We start from the raw sequence: 16,649 nt of genomic DNA, 5'->3' as shown, positions 1-16,649 counted from the left end.
AGAAAGCATTCTTTGTGGGACAGGAGAGGGAAGGCAGGGTTCAGGAAGAGTTTCTGTGGGTGGCACAGTTTCTGGTGGGTTGCTTGGGGCAAGGGGCGGCTTCCCCTCCACACGGGAAGAGGCAGCAGGCTCTTTACTAGTAAGGGCCCTAGCAGATGAGAATGGGACTCGGCGGACTAAGGGCAGAATTCCCAAGTCTGACAAGCACGGGTGGTCAACCGTCTTCCTGCTGGTGTGTCCGCAGCACACCCCCTTCCTCTCCCTCTGCCAAGGGGAAGTTGCCTGAATAGATTGAGGGTAATTGGCAGTTTAATTTGATTAATTTTTAAATCATATCACTTCATAGCAGTATATCACAAATAAAAAGTGACTGTGGAAGCTTTACCACAAGCTACCTTCTCATGTGGTAGATGTTTTCCTGTCCCGCTTCAATACATCAGAGTAAGACGTAGCTATAAGGAGAAGCAGGTTTGCTATTTCTGCAGGAAGCTCTGTGGTTTGCTGCATGTAAGTGTGCGTCTTTAAAAGGATGCGGAATGCTCATTAGCTTCTGGTATTGGGCCTCTTCTCCAAGGCAGTGGGAATATTTGCAAGCATTTCTAAGAAATGAGTTCATATTTCAGGAAAGGCTATTCAAATTGTGGAAAACCAGTCCAGATTGGGTTCAGCGGAAGAGGCTCAAAGGATGAGGAAATAAGTCATTGTAATCTAAAGAAAGGGCTCTGCTGTTTTTCTTTGGTTTGGTTCTACTAGTTCCACTTGGTAGTAAAGGACAGAGCAGCTGCAAAGTCACTTTTCCCCAGTGAGCGGTCAGCGTGGACATGGCCAGGAGTCACTTGCCCCGCCCCTCCGAATTCAGAAGCCTCTTTCTCTGATTAAGCTGCAGAGCGACTTTGCAGCTCAGGCCTTTCCGCTGTGCTCTCCATGTGGGTGGCTGTGCTAGGGAGAAAAGATTTGCTTTTGAGTGTTCAGTTCCATTGTTCAGCAGTCACGTGACTGTGCAGCCACCAGCGCCATCCAGCTCTAGAACTTTTTACTTCCCAGATGGAAGCTTTGCGCCATGAATCACTAACTCCCCATTGCATTTGGATTTTGAAAGAGTAGCTGCCTCTCTTTTACATCCGTGCTAGTTGCTGAGGAGGAAAAGGACACATGCATTGAGAAATTCAGAGTTTCCCTGAAGTCTGCCGGGTTGCTCAGCCCTGTTGGTGTTTGCTTAGAGGAGATGGCAGGCCCAAGAGTCGGTTGTCCGTCTTCCTCCCATAAGAGCAAACCTTGGAAGGGATCCAGGTAGAAAAGCGTTAATCAAGGACCAGTTACTGTGTACTCTGCCCCGTCTGTGGGTAGTGGAGGAGGAAGCCTGCCTGACACACCAGGCCAGGGCCATTGCCAGCAGCTCTGCTAACGGACAACCTCCTCCGCTCTTGGTGTGGGAAACGTTGCAGGTGCTTACACGGAACTCAGCCGGGCTGAGGGCTGGGAAGTCTGGGGGTGACATGGCTCCTGGATTGATCCCAAACCCTGGCCCATTCATAGGTGTTCATTAGATGTCTCGTGGGTCTCCTTTTTCTGTCCACCCAGACAGTGATCCTTTGTCTGCCTTGCTGCTCTGCCCGTTTAATCACTGGGTCCTGACTCAACACCAGCATCTCTCTCTTTTCTCTTAAATACTGGGTTGGATCATCATTATTCCGAGTCTGTTTGTGCTTTCCAGTTTGTCAGCCCCAAATCCTGCTTCAGCTAAGCAGAAAGCCTCCGGCATGATTCATCAGCTGCCTCTTTGTGGTGTTACAGGAAGTGAAAATCTCCAGCCCAGATTACAAAGACTGCAACTCAGCAGAGGCAATGGACGACTTCATGAAGAGAATTAGTTGCTATGAAGCCAGCTATCAGCCCCTCGACCCTGACAAATGTGATAGGTAATTCTTAAGGGGTGATCGTCTGAATCACTTACGTTAGGGCTTTTAATGTTTCCTGAAGTTCCCACAATGCAGTCGCTCCTGGACACTTCCAGATACTCTCTTCTAAAGTATCTTTTAGCCTTGGCCAGCGTGGCTCAGTCGGTTGGGGTGTTGTCTTGTAAACTGAAAGGCTGCTTGTTTGATTCCTGATCGGGGCACATGCCCAGGTTACAGGTTCGGTCCCTGGTCAGGGCGCATGTGAGAGGCCACCCTGACTGGGTGGCCTGAATGGATGTTTCTCTCTCGCATATGTTTCTCTCCCTCTCTCTCTCTCCCTTCCCCTCTCTAAAATCAATAAGCCTGTATGTCTTTGGGTGAAGGTAAAAAGTACATATATATACATACATCTTTTAAAAAGTCCTTGAAATAGTTCACTGTTACTATTTCAGACACTATGTAGAAATATGGAAAGTGGATATTTGAGCCCAGTCTTGCTGGGGTCCCTTTGGTGTTGCCTTTATTTTCTTCCACTCTCTTGCTTTTCCCTCCCCCTCCCCTGGGAGGCGAGTCAGCCTCTCCACCACACACACTGCTGTGTGAGTTACACACTCATACTCACACTCCGACTCTCAGATCAGAGACATTCGGTCTGTGCCCTCACGGAGCGTACGCCAGACGCTGTGGCTCTGTGGGGGCTGAGCTCTGCTGTTGGCCCCGCTGGATGACCTGACCCAGCCTGGCAGTGCTGTGCTGATGGGAGGAGGGGGTCTGATCATCCGTCACCTTTCTGTGCAGGGACCTGTCCCTGATCAAGGTGATCGATGTGGGCCGGCGGTTCTTGGTGAACAGAGTTCAGGACCACATCCAGAGCCGAATCGTGTACTACCTGATGAACATCCACGTGCAGCCCCGCACCATCTACCTGTGTCGGCACGGCGAGAGCGAGCACAACCTGCAGGGGAAGATTGGAGGGGACTCAGGCCTGTCCAGCAGGGGCAGGAAGGTAGGAGGGGAGCAGGGGGCAAGGCAGGGGACTAAGGACGAGGCGTGTGCATGTCCCTGTGTGTATATGTATATGCATGTGTCTCTGTGTGCATCTGTCTGCATTTGTGTTCCTCTCTGTGTGTTGTCTATGTCTGTAACCCTGTGTATGTATGTATGTGTGTTTCTGCCACTGTGTGTTTATGTGTGTCTGTATGTGTGTCTGTGTATGTGTGTGTTCCTGTCCCTGTGTGTATGTCTGTGTCTCCCTGCATATGTGTGTGTGTTTCTGTGTGTCTCTGTCCCTGTGTATGTGTCTACGCATGTGTCTCTGTGTCTCTGTGTCACCTCTGTGGGTGGCCCTGTATTTGTGTGGATGGGAAGGGAGTGTCTCCGGGGCTGTGAGGAGGGGTTGTGGGAGTAGCTTTCCAGTTGTTCAGTCTCCTCCTCACCATTCGAATGACAGCAGGGTGACCATCCCCAGTGTGTGGTGGGAGTGAGCCCTGCACTGCTGCTCCAGCAGGCCCAGGAGCCTGCAGTCCAGTGTGTGTCCTTTTGTCCCGTGCCCTCTCAGTTTGCCAACGCCCTGAGCAAATTTGTGGAGGAGCAGAACCTGAAGGACCTCAAGGTGTGGACCAGCCAGCTGAAGAGTACCATCCAGACGGCAGAAGCCCTTCAGCTGCCCTACGAACAGTGGAAGGCGCTCAACGAAATCGATGCTGTGAGTTCCGGGCCTGGTTGTGGCTGTGTAGGGCGGGAACAGGAGAGCAGGAAGCCTCTTCCACCTGTATCTGCTGGAAATCCCGAGCCCTTTCAGACCTGTGCTGTGTTGACCAATTCAAGCTGGCCCTTGGGGCATGTTCCCTTAAGTGAACTTTGGTGTTTTCTCCAGGGGGTCTGTGAGGAGATGACCTACGAGGAGATAAAGGACACCTACCCTGAGGAGTACTCTCTGCGTGAGCAGGACAAGTACTACTACCGGTACCCCACTGGGGAGGTATGTGTACAGGTGCTGCCCCTGCTTCCATCTAGGGTCTGTTGTCCATTCGGCGGAGTATGTCAGCTGTGGCTGCTGTGTGCTGTGTGTGAGGGAGCGTGCGATGGTCCTTCAGAGGCCGGGGTGTCAGGCTAGGCCAGGAGAGGGCTGCTGGGCACCCAGGTGGACAGGTACTAGCAACAGATTGTGCACAGCGAGCCCTGCACTTGTTCCAATGCTTGTTCTGGCACTTTCACCTTTGAATCGGGTCTTCCTAATCTGAACCTTGTGACCAGCTCCGAGAGCAGTACAGTTGTATTTTCCTATGAGCAACAGTGAGAGATGTGTTTCTCTCACAACATAGCGAACAATGTGAGAGAGAACAACAATCACGGGTGGTTATTCACCCAATGCGAGGGTTCTCCCCTTGAATGCGTAGGAGATGGCAGACGTCATCTCAAGCTACTTGTGCTAACTGAATTGACACTGATGGGGGGCATTCTCAAAGGCCACTTTGGCTGAGCAAGCGGCTGCTCAGAGCTCTGGACAGAGAGTCTGGAATGCAGGTGGTACTCTAGGGTCCCCTGCAGGCCCCAGCATGGTGACACTTAGTGGGAATCCTTCCTGTCTGTGGCCTGTCACGTCTCAGTTCCCCCACGGCCCAAGGTGGTGTCCTTTTATATCACGCTGGCCCTTGTCCCCTTGGGACCTAGTTAGTAAGAGAAGGAAGGGGGACAGCAGAGAGACCATTGTAAATGGGAGTTTGGTGGCCTTAAAAATTATGGGCCTTCCCCTTGTTTTTCAACTTATTTTTTATTGACATAAAATCTACATAATACAGAATTCACTGTTTTAACCATTTTACAGTATATAATGCAGTGGTGTTTAGTATATTCATAATACCATGAAACCATTACCACTAATTCTAGAACATTCCATCAATCCAAAAAGAAACCCCAACTTGTTAGCTCTCAGTCCCAATTCTCCCTCATCTGCCAGCCATGAATCTACTTTCTGTGAAATTGCCTGTTCTGGACATTTTATATAAGTGGAATTGTACAACACGGGGACTGCTGTGTCTTGCTCGTGAAGTAGTTTAACGTTGTCAAGGTTCGTCACTTCGCTCACACTCTGGTGTAGAAGGTTAGGAGAGGGAGGGAGCAGTGAGAGGGAGGGCACGGATTACGTCCTCTGGGGATTACTTCTCCACATCCTTATCAACACGCCAAGGCTCCCTTTCTGAGGGAGCCAGCTGAGGTGGCTTCCCCAGTGCCCACAAGGGCTGTGGCTCTAAAGCACCCCTGGGTCTTGATGGACTGACTGACTGATGGTGTGTTCTCTAGTTTATAACGGGGTGGGGGGGGGGGGGCGGCAAGCTGCCGCCTTCCTGGGTGTGCTGCCCCAATACAGCACCCGTCCCTCCGCCTTGCAGTCCTACCAGGACCTGGTGCAGCGCCTGGAGCCCGTGATCATGGAGCTGGAGCGTCAGGAGAACGTGCTGGTCGTCTGCCACCAGGCTGTGCTGCGTTGCCTTTTGGCCTACTTCCTGGATAAAAGCGCAGGTGCCTCCCTCCCCTAAAACTTGCTGGGTGGGTGGCATTGGGAGCTGAGTCGCGGTCCCCGAAAGGGAGGGAAGCCAGTCTCTGAGTTTGGGTGGCTTCGGATCTCATCCTTCCTTACCCAGTCCACACGGGTTGTCTACTTAGTTGTGCTGCCGCGGGCCCTTAAGCCCAGCCCTTTCTTGTCAATCCCTGTGAAACATCGCAGCACAACAGGAGGCAGCGTGGGCCAGCAGCTCCCAGCTCCATGAAACAGCCTCCTGGAAGCCGTCAGTCATCCACTCACACCTCAGGGGCTTTGGGAGGGACAGCTCTTCTCCTCAGCCCACCTCTAGGGAACAACCGCCCAGACACTTCAAACTTAAAATTTGAGTCTGAGTCTACATGAGGTTCAGCTGTGTCTCCACACACCTAAGTTGTTTGGGAATGACTTTTTTTAACTGTAACTCATTCTGTGAGAGCCGGTTTGGGGTTTGTTTTGGTTTTGTTCTTTGGGCTAGGTGTTTTTTCTAGGGCCGTCTTGCTTGAGTGAGGGGTAGAGGGCCAGGGGAGACACCTCTGCCCGGCTAGGCATCCGAGGTTCCGACCTGGCAGATTTCTCACTGGGGGCCTGGGAATGTCTGTTCTCGAGTCTCATATCGAATCATGGGGCTGTTTCTCTTTTTTTCAGAGGAGATGCCTTACCTGAAATGCCCCCTTCACACCGTCCTGAAACTGACTCCAGTCGCTTATGGTGAGTATGGTGACGCCCAGGCCGCATGAGACCTGCTCTGTGGGATGGCGGCTCTGGTGGCTGCGGGGCTGTAAGCAGCCCGTCCCCTTTAACCAGGAGCTGCTCTCTCCTGCACCCAGGTTGCCGTGTAGAATCCATCTACCTGAATGTGGAGTCAGTGAACACACACCGGGAGAGGTCAGAGGTGAGTGGAAGTTTCCTGCCTCTGGCCCTTCAGCACCTCCATCCTGTTCTCCACCCCGAGGACTGTCGAGTGGCAGGGCAGGACCAATGCGTGTGAACTCGTGGGAAGCACCCAGCACGGTGTTGCCTGTAAATGCTGACATATGTCTTCCAGTGGGTTCTCCCTGAGGTAGTTTGTTGGGGACTCTGAGGGCCTGGGTGACTTTCTCCCCTCCCCTTTCTCAGCTTCTGTGTGCTCCTGCCCTGTCTTTCTTGTGGCTTCTTGGTGTTGTCGTTTTTCTCTTTCCATGCTTTCTTCCCCCATTTCTTCCTGACCTGAGAAGTAAGCATTACAGAGGAAGACACATTCTGCTCTTAAATGGAACCACAGCACAAATATTGTTGCCTTTTCCTTTGGGGTGCCTGAAACTACTTTCAAGTTCCGAAGTTATGGGTTGAAACAGGATCAGCAAATCTGCTCAGTCGTCTCTATGCACTGAAGTACAGAATTACCAAGAAAGGATAATCGTGCAGAAGGAAACGGGACTGGAGAAACATATGATTTGGAAATTGGAGGCACGAGGGTTGGTGGGCGGGAAGTTTTTCGGGAGACCCCAGTGCCTGGAGGCATGGGATTTCCCCCTGGAGGTCTGAGACTGGGGTGGTCGCCCCAGGGCAGAGCCAATTACTGCCCAGGCGGATGTTGGGGAAGAAAGTTGAAATTTACTTGGTACCGACTGGAAATGCAGCGCTTTGCTAGCATCAGTCTGACACTTCCCTGTATACCAAGTGTGACATTCCCATTAGTGCAGGGGACTTTCCTGTTTCTAGGGAGATTGGCCAGAAGATTTTGGCACTAAAATCCTGGCTTCCGCTGGCAGTTGCCTGGCTGGGTGACTGAAATGCAAGAGGATGGCATCCCTTGGCTCTGTGGCGCCCCCTTCTGAATGTGGGTGGTTGGAGGATGCTGCATTTCCTCTGGTTCTGGGAGGAGCAGCCTCCCAGCCTGACCCCCAGCAGTGGGGTTCGGCTGAACTGGGCTCTGATGGTCCCTGAACACTGTATTGTGCAGAACCGGGACGGGGTCTTGGTGGAGACAGACCCCAGCTCAGGCTCCTGGGTCATGAGCTACAGTGACAGGCTGTGGGGATCGCGACAGTTGTATTGGCACTTGGTCAGAAGACTAGTGTTTGGCTATTTCCACCTCCCTTGGGTCTTCTGTGTCTTCAGTCTCCTGGCTGGCTTTGAAACCTGCCTTTCTGGTCCAGAGCTGGGGCGTAGTTACGGGACGCAGGAGCCGTTCCACGTGTGCTCTGCACATCCTGGCACGTGGGCAGCATGCAGGGGTCCAGAACGGACACCTTCCCCCTGCCCTCCTGCCCCCTTAGTGGTTACCTGAGCCTCATGCCCAGGCCTCTCTCCCCTCTGTGCTCCATCTTGGAGGATGGCATCAAGGTTCTTTTCTCCCACCTTTGTATCTTCTGTAATTGAATGACTGTGCAGAACCGGTCCTGCTGTTCTTCCTTCACATGCTTTGTGAATGTCCAGTTTATCTGGGTGGGCGTCATGGAATGATCCGAAAAAGGGGCTTGGGAGGAGATCATCCCGTGATCTTGCCAACTGGGAGATGCGAGACAAAGAGGCAACCCCATGGCCCCAGGGCCATTCACCTTGTTTGGTCTTGTTGTATCAGTAAAATCCAGAAGCAGAGAAACGTGTTGTATTTGGTTTTGACTTTTTTCTTTTTTTGGCTTATTTACTTTCCTTCTCCACATAACTGTCGCCTTCTCTCTTTTGTCTTTGTCTTGCTTAGGACGCAAAGAAGGGACCTAACCCACTCATGAGACGCAATAGTGTCACCCCACTAGCCAGCCCCGAGCCCACCAAAAAGCCTCGCATCAACAGCTTTGAGGAGCATGTGGCCTCTACCTCCGCTGCCCTGCCCAACTGCCTGCCCCCGGAGGTGCCCGCACAGCTGCCCGGACAAGTGCGTTACCCCCCTTTCCTTCCTTGCAGTGTGTCTCCTGTCCTGGTGGGTGGTGGAGGGAGAGAGCGAGGGGATAGTCTCGGAAGTTTGTGACATCCTGGAAGTCCGCAGGCAGGTCCTTCCTGACCGTGGCTGTGAGTGTGCACACCTGCTTTCTGAGGAGGCGACCACAGTGGGCAGCACCGGGCAGAGCAGAAGAAATGGCAAAGTGTCTGTGTCCCATTCACATCCTTGAACAGGTTTTTCTCGAGAGAAGTTGAAGGCAGCCCCTAGTTGGGAAGTCAGTCTCCATGTAGCTCTGGGACATAGGCTCCTGTGTGGCCTGAGGGTGTCTTTTCTGTCCCAGGCCCTTGGCTGCGTAGTTTTCCTTCCTTTCTTGCCGTGGCGCCCCATTGCAGAAAAGCTGTAGTCGAAGGGGGCCCGTGGAGAGTGTGCGGGGCCTGGGGAGAACCCGGGCAGCCCGCCTCGCAGAGCTGGTAGTCTGGAAATAGCCACTTCCTCACATAGTGTAGTTCCTTTAGCAGATAGTAAAAAAAAACAAAACAAAACTGAAAACCACTAAATTTCACTTTATTCACTGTGAAGATTAAAGGCTGAAAGATCTTGGCTATTGGGCATGAAGATTTGTTTTTAGAGAACCATTTTTTCTTCAATGACAGCCAGGAATCTGTGGGACATAGAAAACTTTGGGCACAAGTTTGGATCCCACCCAGAGGTGTCTCCCCACCTCCACCCACCAGGCCTGGTCTCTTACAAATAAGTCAGGGCTAAATTTTGAATTGGGTTTGTTTTTGAGCTCCATGCAGAGGCCCGCAAACTCTTTCCACATTTCGCCTGAAGCTCTTTGAAACCCTGTGATGTCCGGAAATGTGATGTCCTCGTCCAGGCCACCGAACCTCTTCGGGCCTCGGTTTACTGTCTGTGGGGTGGGGGAGGAGCACCGACTTCCGAAGCAGATCGAATGAGGGAATAAAGGCTGAGCGTGAGCACAGTGGTGTCTGTCCCCGGCCCCAGCTGCAGGATTTTGTCAGGCTCCCTCCCTCCTGAGCCCTCATTCTCCTTATCTTTTAAAACGAGGGGGTAGGATTTGGAGATGTCTCCTTAATACTCCTTTCAGGTCTAAAATTAGAGGTGTTTTAATGAAAACTGAGAACTGAAGTTCTGCGTGGTGTGTCTATGACACTGTTTCGGTGTAAACTCCGGGGTCCTAGTTGGAAGTTTAGAGGCCACCATCAGCGACAGTTGGGGGTTCCAACCTGGGCTGGGTTCAGGGGGATGTGGTGGCTGTGCTGTCCTGGGTCACAGAGGACGTGTAGCGGGGCCTCCTCGCACTCTGACATGACAGTCCTCCTGGGTTGCCCAGCTGAATCCTCCGGGAGCCTGGAAGCTGGGCCAGGCTGGGAGGGGCCCAGCAGAGGATGTCCTGATTCCGTGTGCCTCGGACCTCATACCCCGTCCCTCTACTGACCTCTCTCTCTCTCTCCTCCTTTTCTCTCTGCAGCCTTTGCTAGGGAAAGCCTGTTTGTAAGTATTTTTCTCTGAATAATTTTGCTGCTATCACCTCTTTCTCCTTTCTTGCCAGTTTGCCCTCCTGCCTGTTAACATGTTGAGGAGAACGACAGTTTTTGTGGGATCTGAAGGAGGAAGATGGGCATGGGAGGAGGGAGAAGGGGATTCGTGAATCGTTAGCAAAGGACACAAGAAGTAATTACGGCCCAGCTGTTTGCTCTCCGTCTTGGTGCTGCCACTGCTACCGCAGGCTCCCCCTCGCTCCCTCTCAGGGTCCCGGGTGACTGTTGGTATTAATCTCATTTGTCCCTCCAGCCTCAGATTTTGGTGGTTACCCCGGCTACCACTGTGTTTTAAGTTCTGTGTCTCCCTTGGAGAGCCCTTTTGTTTTGAGAGGAAAATTTGCCCAGAGCCTAATCTGCAAAACAAATAGAGAGACCCTGCAGTCTCTCCCTCTTGTCCTGGCAGGGACCCCCACACCCTCAACTCCGGGTCTCCAAGACCTCCCCGCACTCCAGAGAGAGGTCTATTTGGAAACTGTTGCTCTGGGTCCAGTTGTTCTGTATGGGAACCTGCTCAGCCTTAATAGCCATGTTCAGGATTGGGAGCAGCTTTTGAATCAGACCCCCTTGGTTTCCCCTTTCCTACAGCCAGAGCTCTGTGCAGAAAGTTCTGATTAAGTTTCCGCCAGAACATTTCCATTGCTCTTGTGGTTCTATATCGCAGTCACAGTAACAGCCACCATGCAATATCACCTTCCCCAGCCACTCAAATCTCACAGATGAGGAGAGGGTTTGAGAGTTCAGCCTGATAAGCCCAAAAGCTTGGCTTGTCCTGGGAAAACAGTTGTTTGGCATCGAGCTTAGATTAGGTGGCTGCACCTGTAGTGGAATGTATTTTGTCATGCTCTACAGCCCTCGGAAAACGTGCTTGCTCACGTCTTCTATCTTTTTGATCCTTAAAATAACCCCAGGACGTTTGCAGGGCAGACACTATTCCCGTTTACCAGATCAGGGCTGAGGTTAAGTCACTTGGCCGTGGTCGTCCTGCCAGCCAAGTGGCAGAACCACGACTTAACCAGGCCCCCAGTCCTGAAGGTTGGCTGCTTTCTCTGGGCTGGTTTTTGGGAACAGCCATGATACTACTGTTCACCTGCCCCTGTCCTGGGCACCGACATTTGCAGCCTGTGGGGCTGCCTACAGCTGCCTGATTTACGTTTGCCTCTTGCAGCCTCTCCGTGCAGCAGCTTCCCTTCCTGAGGCTGAGGTGTGTTTACTTAATGTGGGCGTGTCCGTGAAATTCAGTCTTTAGGTGTAGTAGCAGCCCTATGGATCTGTGTATTTCTGCTCCTTTTGACCGGTGGCCTGCTGTTGCCAAGAAAGAAATCTTCCTGCTGGGGAGGGGGCATTCTCTGGGGTCTCAGCTCCCAGCCCAGCCTGGGAGAACGAGCCCATGTCTGGGGCTGCAGATCCCAAAATGAATTATTAAAGTCATACTGAGCCGGGTTTGGATCTTGGCTCTACTACCCTCTCTCCTTGGAACTCTGGGCAAGGTAGTGCAATTCTAGGATGCCAACTCCCTCATCTATAAAATGGAGATAGGAATGTTACAAGGTGTTTTGATAATGTGGCAATTACAGAATCTGTGGCACGTAGTCAGTGCCTGGTGCCTGGTGGCTGGTAGCTGTTCTCAGGGAGAGACGGTGCCCTGTGCTTTGGTGGGTACGTCCTGCGCTCTGGTTTGCATTCCACTCTGCATTTCAGTGCCTCCTGTTCCTTCCACACGGGCCAGTGGGCTTTCTTCTTATGAGGAGCAGGTGCACCAAGAGAATGGGAAGTGGGGGGGCCCCTGGGATTGTGGCTTGAGGATGCCAGTGAGGGTGGTTTCCTGGTGAAGCGGGCGAGACAGCCTAGCCAGACGTGGTGCCCTGCAGTCCCTTCCTGAGGGCTCTGTCAGTGCTTGGGGCCAGCCATTCACCATGCATCTTTGATTTTGAAATTTCAAGTGCACACTAAGAACAAAATACTACTAAAGATGTTTTGTTTTGTTTTTCTTTTCCAACATGTTTCTTCCTTTGCCCCCGCTATGCTTGAAAGACGAACTGTCTGTCACATTTTCTCAAAGTTTTCTCCTTATTAATCTTGGAAAGGTAAATGGCTCGGTGCATGCCCCTCTCTGTGCCCTTCGCATCTCTGAGTCATGGCATCTCTGCCCGGCAGGGCGTCTCGTTCTGTGTGAAGACTGCCCATTGTAAAGTACGTGACTCATACACCCCCTGCCAGAGAACTTGAGATTTTTAAGAGCAGCACCATTGTCTTGAGGTCCCCTCTCTTGCTTCCTCCTTTCCCTCCATGCATCCTGAGCCAGGGACACCGTGAGTGAATGGTTTGACATAGCCTGTGCCTGTAATCCCCAATGTCATTGTCTCATTGCTGTCCTTTGTGGGTGCTCAGAGCCTTGGGCTTACCATGTATGAGGGCAGGTTGGAGCTAGCTGGGCAGGGGGACCTCACTCTGATCCCATAAGTCAGCCGGGACCTCTCTGGTTGCAAAGTGACAGGGCCTTACCCAGCAGACCCCTCAGCCTCAGAGGCTGTCTGACGTACTTGTGGTTGGAGGGAGGGTTGGGTCACCAGGGCTGCTGAGCCCGGCTGAGAGCAGGCTCAGATCTAGGCTTTGATGCCGCCAGCCCGGGGTTCTCTTCCTGTAGGGATTTCTGCACCAGGGCCCTTGGTTCTGTATGGAAGGGGACGGGAGGGGAGGAGGCCGAGGTGATCTTTGCATATTTGTCTGCCTGGGTCCCATTCTCTCCCTGGACCCCTTTAAGACAGTGTTTCTTAGGATGGGAGAGAACACTTTTCGAAAAGTGTTTTTCTTTTTTGCAGGTAAATTGAGGTTAGGTAAAGGGACTGCGGCTATGCAGTGACAGTCATCCTCTGTCCCCAGCAGGCTGAAAAAACCTTTTTTTAAGTGGGTGAGGCTCTGGCTAGGATTGCTCTGACTAGAATAGGAAGAGGGCTTTAGTGACAATGCTCTCTCTGCCTGGTTCCGCCACCATGTCCAGCCAGCTTGCAGCACCTGTGTTCCAGTGCTGAGCCCATGTTCCTAGAACCTGGATCCCAAGGGGCGAGGTGTGCGGTTCTGCTTGAGCCACATTGAGAGGAGAGTCCTTATGCTCTTTAGGGGCCCACGGCGCATCTTCTGGCTGGCGTGGCCAGCAAGACTGCCCTGAACTCTCAAGGGCTGTGAGCTGCGGGTCTCTTAGGTGCTGACCCCATTGTTCCCCAGAACAGCTCTGACCTACAGAGCTGCCTGCTGACCCCACCCTCCTTCCTGCCTCGTGCAGGCAGATGCCAGGCCTCTGCCACGGAGGCCCTTCTCCCACGCAGCTCTGGCCTTAACCTCCCTGTGCTCCTGAGGCCTCCGTGGGCAACTGCCAACAGTTTGGTTGATACGCTCTTTCTGGTTGTGTTTTTGTCTGGGGAGAGGGAAGGTAAAATCTCAGTTGCATGGCTTTAGTGTTTTGCTTTATAAACCTAGTCAACAGTAATAATAATGCCCCTTCTCCACCCTCTTCTCTCCTGAAAACAGAACATGAATGGCTCCCAGAGCAGCGTCGACTCCTCCGGGACACACTGAGGCAGACCCGTCGGTTCCATTCCATTTCCTTTCCTGCAGCTTAGGTAGGGGCTCTTCATCCACCTGAGCCCAACGGTTTCAAGGACTTTTCCCGCAATGGGGCGGAGTGGCATAGAAGAGGGCTCTGCTGGTCATAGTGAACCCATGCCCCCCACAGCACTGGGGTGGCCGAGACCCCAGCATCCTTCCCTGTGTGTGCGCAGAGTCCATGCTTCTGTGTCTAGCTGTGGCCACCGCACCCCGGCCTCTCCCCTGTCCAGGGCTGAGTGGTCTCACTCAAGGCTGGGTGAGGACGATGAGCAGTGGAGGTGAGAGAAGGCCCTGAGGAGGGGAGGCTGGACCCCTTTGGCTGTTTTATTTTGTTTCACTTTTGTGATCTTGGCCTGGAATGTTCCCAGCTGGGGAGGTGACACTGGTCCCAGAATCCTAAAATTAAAGGGGCCTAGATCCCAGCTGCTGAAGGTTCGGGGGTGTTGAAAACTTTCACAAGTCTTGCTCATGCATCTTGGCCTGAGACGTTGATTTGGGAAGGAAGGACACATGCTGGGATGGGGCCAGCCGGAGAGCCAGTCTGGAAGTGTGGACAGATATCCCCGAGCTGGACTTGCTGGTCGGCTAAGCAGTGGCTCCACATGTCCACACACCTCCCAGGTCTGTGCTTGGCCTCTGAAGATGTTGAAGAACCATCTGGCTGTGTCAGCAAGAGGAGATAGCACCAGGGCCTCACTCTCCAGGGGAGCTATGTGGTCTCTCCACTCTCAGGCCTGGATCAGAGGCCCCTGAGAGATGGCTTTCCTGGGGCTGCCTGCTTTTGCACCTTTTTTTCTGGCAGAATATGTGACCCAAAAGTCGCACCTTCTCTTCAGGAACTTAGATGTTTGGGTTTTGTGCCCTGGGGGCTGGAGCTGTGAAAGAATGTGGGGCGTTGGGGCATGCCCATGAGATGAGGAACTTCAAGGGATCCTGGGGGCTGGCTGGAGCCTGCGCTCAGACAGTGCGGGACCACCCTGGGAGACAGTGTGCAGGAGAACGAGGATCCTGGGAGACCGTGTGGAGGAGAACGAAGATCCGGCCTCCTTCCTTCAGGACGTCCTTCACCTCCCTTATTTGCCAGGTGTGGACAGTGGCCCTCACCCTAGGCCACTTCCTCCAAGAGGCTGTTCGTGGTTTTCCCTGACCGAGCTGTCGCACACTTTCACAGAGTACCTGCTATGTGCCTGGCGTGGTGTTGGGTTCCTTGGGGAATGTCATCTCCATTCAAAGCAGGGGTTTGGGGACATGTGATGCTCAACACCTGTAGTTTCTACCTGCTGGTTTCTCCTTGTTGTCTCCAGGTCTTGGGGGAGGAAGGGGGTGTCCAGAGGCCCAGAAGAAACAATTTGGAGATTCTGCATTTGTCTAAATAACCCTTTTGAGAATCTTTCTAAAAGCTGGTGCCAAAGGTCTTTTTCCTCTCTGCCCTCTGCTTCTGAGCCTGGCATCCTCACCCCCTCAGCCCACGAAACAGCTGAGAGTGGGGGTGGGCAGGCTTGGACAGCCGGAACTGGAAGTGGAGAGAACAGCTATTTTTGTTTTTGTGTTGTTTGAGAGGAGATCCTAGAGAATGTACATGTCTCTGGTTGGCATTACATGGGAAATGGAACACACTTCAGACACCATACAATCAAGTCTGAGGTTGTCACTCAACCCCCGTCCCCCCTGCTTGGCAGTCTGCCTGCGAGGAGGTCTGTATGTACATTCTGTGCCACTGAATACCTGGGTTATTTTCCCTCTTTCCCACTGTCTTGAGTCTAGTTGACTGCAGTGTATGTGTGTAGGTTGGTCATATATTTAGACACAGGGGCCTGCAGTTCTGCTCTTGAGAATGACTTAATTGTGTCCCATCTTCTGGACCTCTCTCTCTGGGTGTCAGCGCTAACTCTGATTCTTGACTTTAATGGACGATTTGAGTGGGGCTGTGTGAAGGTGCTTCCCCTCGCCTCTGGCAGCCTGAAGTCAGTACAGACTTACATGGAGCCTGCCTACCACAGGACATGGCTTGTAAGGGCCGAGGTGGGGAGGTAGACGTAAATGGACCGGGAGGGGACCTCAGAGGGAGCAGGATGCTGCCGAGGTGAAAGCCGGTGATCTGACCTGAGGAGGTGTTGGATAGAGCTACAGTCATGGACCAATGTTTTGCCTCTCACCCTCCGCCCCCTGAAAAATATCTGGGACCAATGTTTTTAACTTTGCATATTTGTTTTGGGGTAGGCATACCCCTCTCCTTTTTCTGTCCTGAGACCGTGGATGAAACTCTTCATTTAGGGGGAGGAGAAAAACTGTTTGAACCACACCAATGATGATTTCGTTTGTAATACTTGAAATTTATTTTTTTATTACTTTGATAGCATATGTGCTATTTATTTATTTAATGTGTATAAGGGAGCCTGAAAACAAAGGTTTTCTGATTGGGTTTATTGTTCCTTGGTTGGTTTGGGGCCTTCTGTGTGTGACCTACAACCTCTCCGTATTCTGTATATCTGGATTAATTACCTGGGATGAAGCTGTGCCAGCTTTCAAACAGGGGCTGTCTTTCAGAAATTTGTATATTTTGCAGTTGCCAGAACAATAAAATACCTGATTGAAATACACTGCAGTGTGCCTCTGGTCCTTTTTGGGCGGGAGAATCTTTGACACCTGTGGTCAGCATACCCAGTTTCACTCCTTGGCTGTTACCCACCTCTCCACCCCCTTCCTTTAGACAGGACATGCGGATACGAATCACCTAGTGCCAGAGTTTGGGAAACAATAAAATGTGTCGACCTTAAGAAAAAATTAATCGACTTTATTTTTTACAGCAGTTTTAGGTTGACGGGAAATAGCAGCTAGTATGGAGTTCCCATATGCCCTCCTCTTGTCCGAGTACTTAGTCTCCCCTATTAACAAATTTCACTCGTGTGGTGCATTTGTTAACAGCTAGCTGATGAGCCAGTATTGATCCATGATTGTTCACTAGGACCCATGGTTTTCACTAGGGGTGACTGCCGCACAGTCCCATGGGTTTTGGCACGTGCATGCTGACACGGGTCCATTACAGTGGGCAGTATGCCCATCAATCTCTACTCGCTTCGTCCCATGCCCTTTCCCACAGCAGCAGTTCTTACATGAGCAGTGGGGCTGGGCCGGGCCTGCGCTCCTCACCCAGGAGCTCCCCACCTGCAGGC

The 16,649-nt window shown here is 52.2% G+C and overlaps 1 protein-coding gene across 4 annotated transcripts in view; it reads left to right on the top strand.

The window, feature by feature from the left end:
• Positions 1-16,076, top strand: part of PFKFB3 (6-phosphofructo-2-kinase/fructose-2,6-biphosphatase 3) — a 69,428-nt gene extending 53,352 nt beyond the window's left edge. The window contains exons 7-16 of one of the 4 annotated variants that reach the window (XM_053922356.1): positions 1,795-1,919; positions 2,697-2,904; positions 3,457-3,603; positions 3,775-3,879; positions 5,291-5,420; positions 6,088-6,150; positions 6,270-6,334; positions 8,126-8,299; positions 9,801-9,823; positions 13,399-16,076. In XM_053922356.1, coding sequence (XP_053778331.1) covers positions 1,795-1,919; positions 2,697-2,904; positions 3,457-3,603; positions 3,775-3,879; positions 5,291-5,420; positions 6,088-6,150; positions 6,270-6,334; positions 8,126-8,299; positions 9,801-9,823; positions 13,399-13,405 — 1,047 coding nt within the window. In that variant the 3' untranslated portion in view covers positions 13,406-16,076. Of the gene's footprint in view, positions 1-1,794; positions 1,920-2,696; positions 2,905-3,456; positions 3,604-3,774; positions 3,880-5,290; positions 5,421-6,087; positions 6,151-6,269; positions 6,335-8,125; positions 8,300-9,800; positions 9,824-11,904; positions 13,378-13,398 lie in introns of those variants that run through there. The other 3 variants (XM_053922357.2, XM_053922354.2, XM_053922355.1) reach the window with 3 other exon arrangements.
• Positions 16,077-16,649: the final 573 nt, after the last annotated feature.

Source organism: Desmodus rotundus, chromosome 4 (assembly GCF_022682495.2).
Source record: "Desmodus rotundus isolate HL8 chromosome 4, HLdesRot8A.1, whole genome shotgun sequence".
Taxonomy (NCBI): domain Eukaryota; kingdom Metazoa; phylum Chordata; class Mammalia; order Chiroptera; family Phyllostomidae; genus Desmodus; species Desmodus rotundus.
This window is presented reverse-complemented; position numbering and strand designations above follow the sequence as displayed.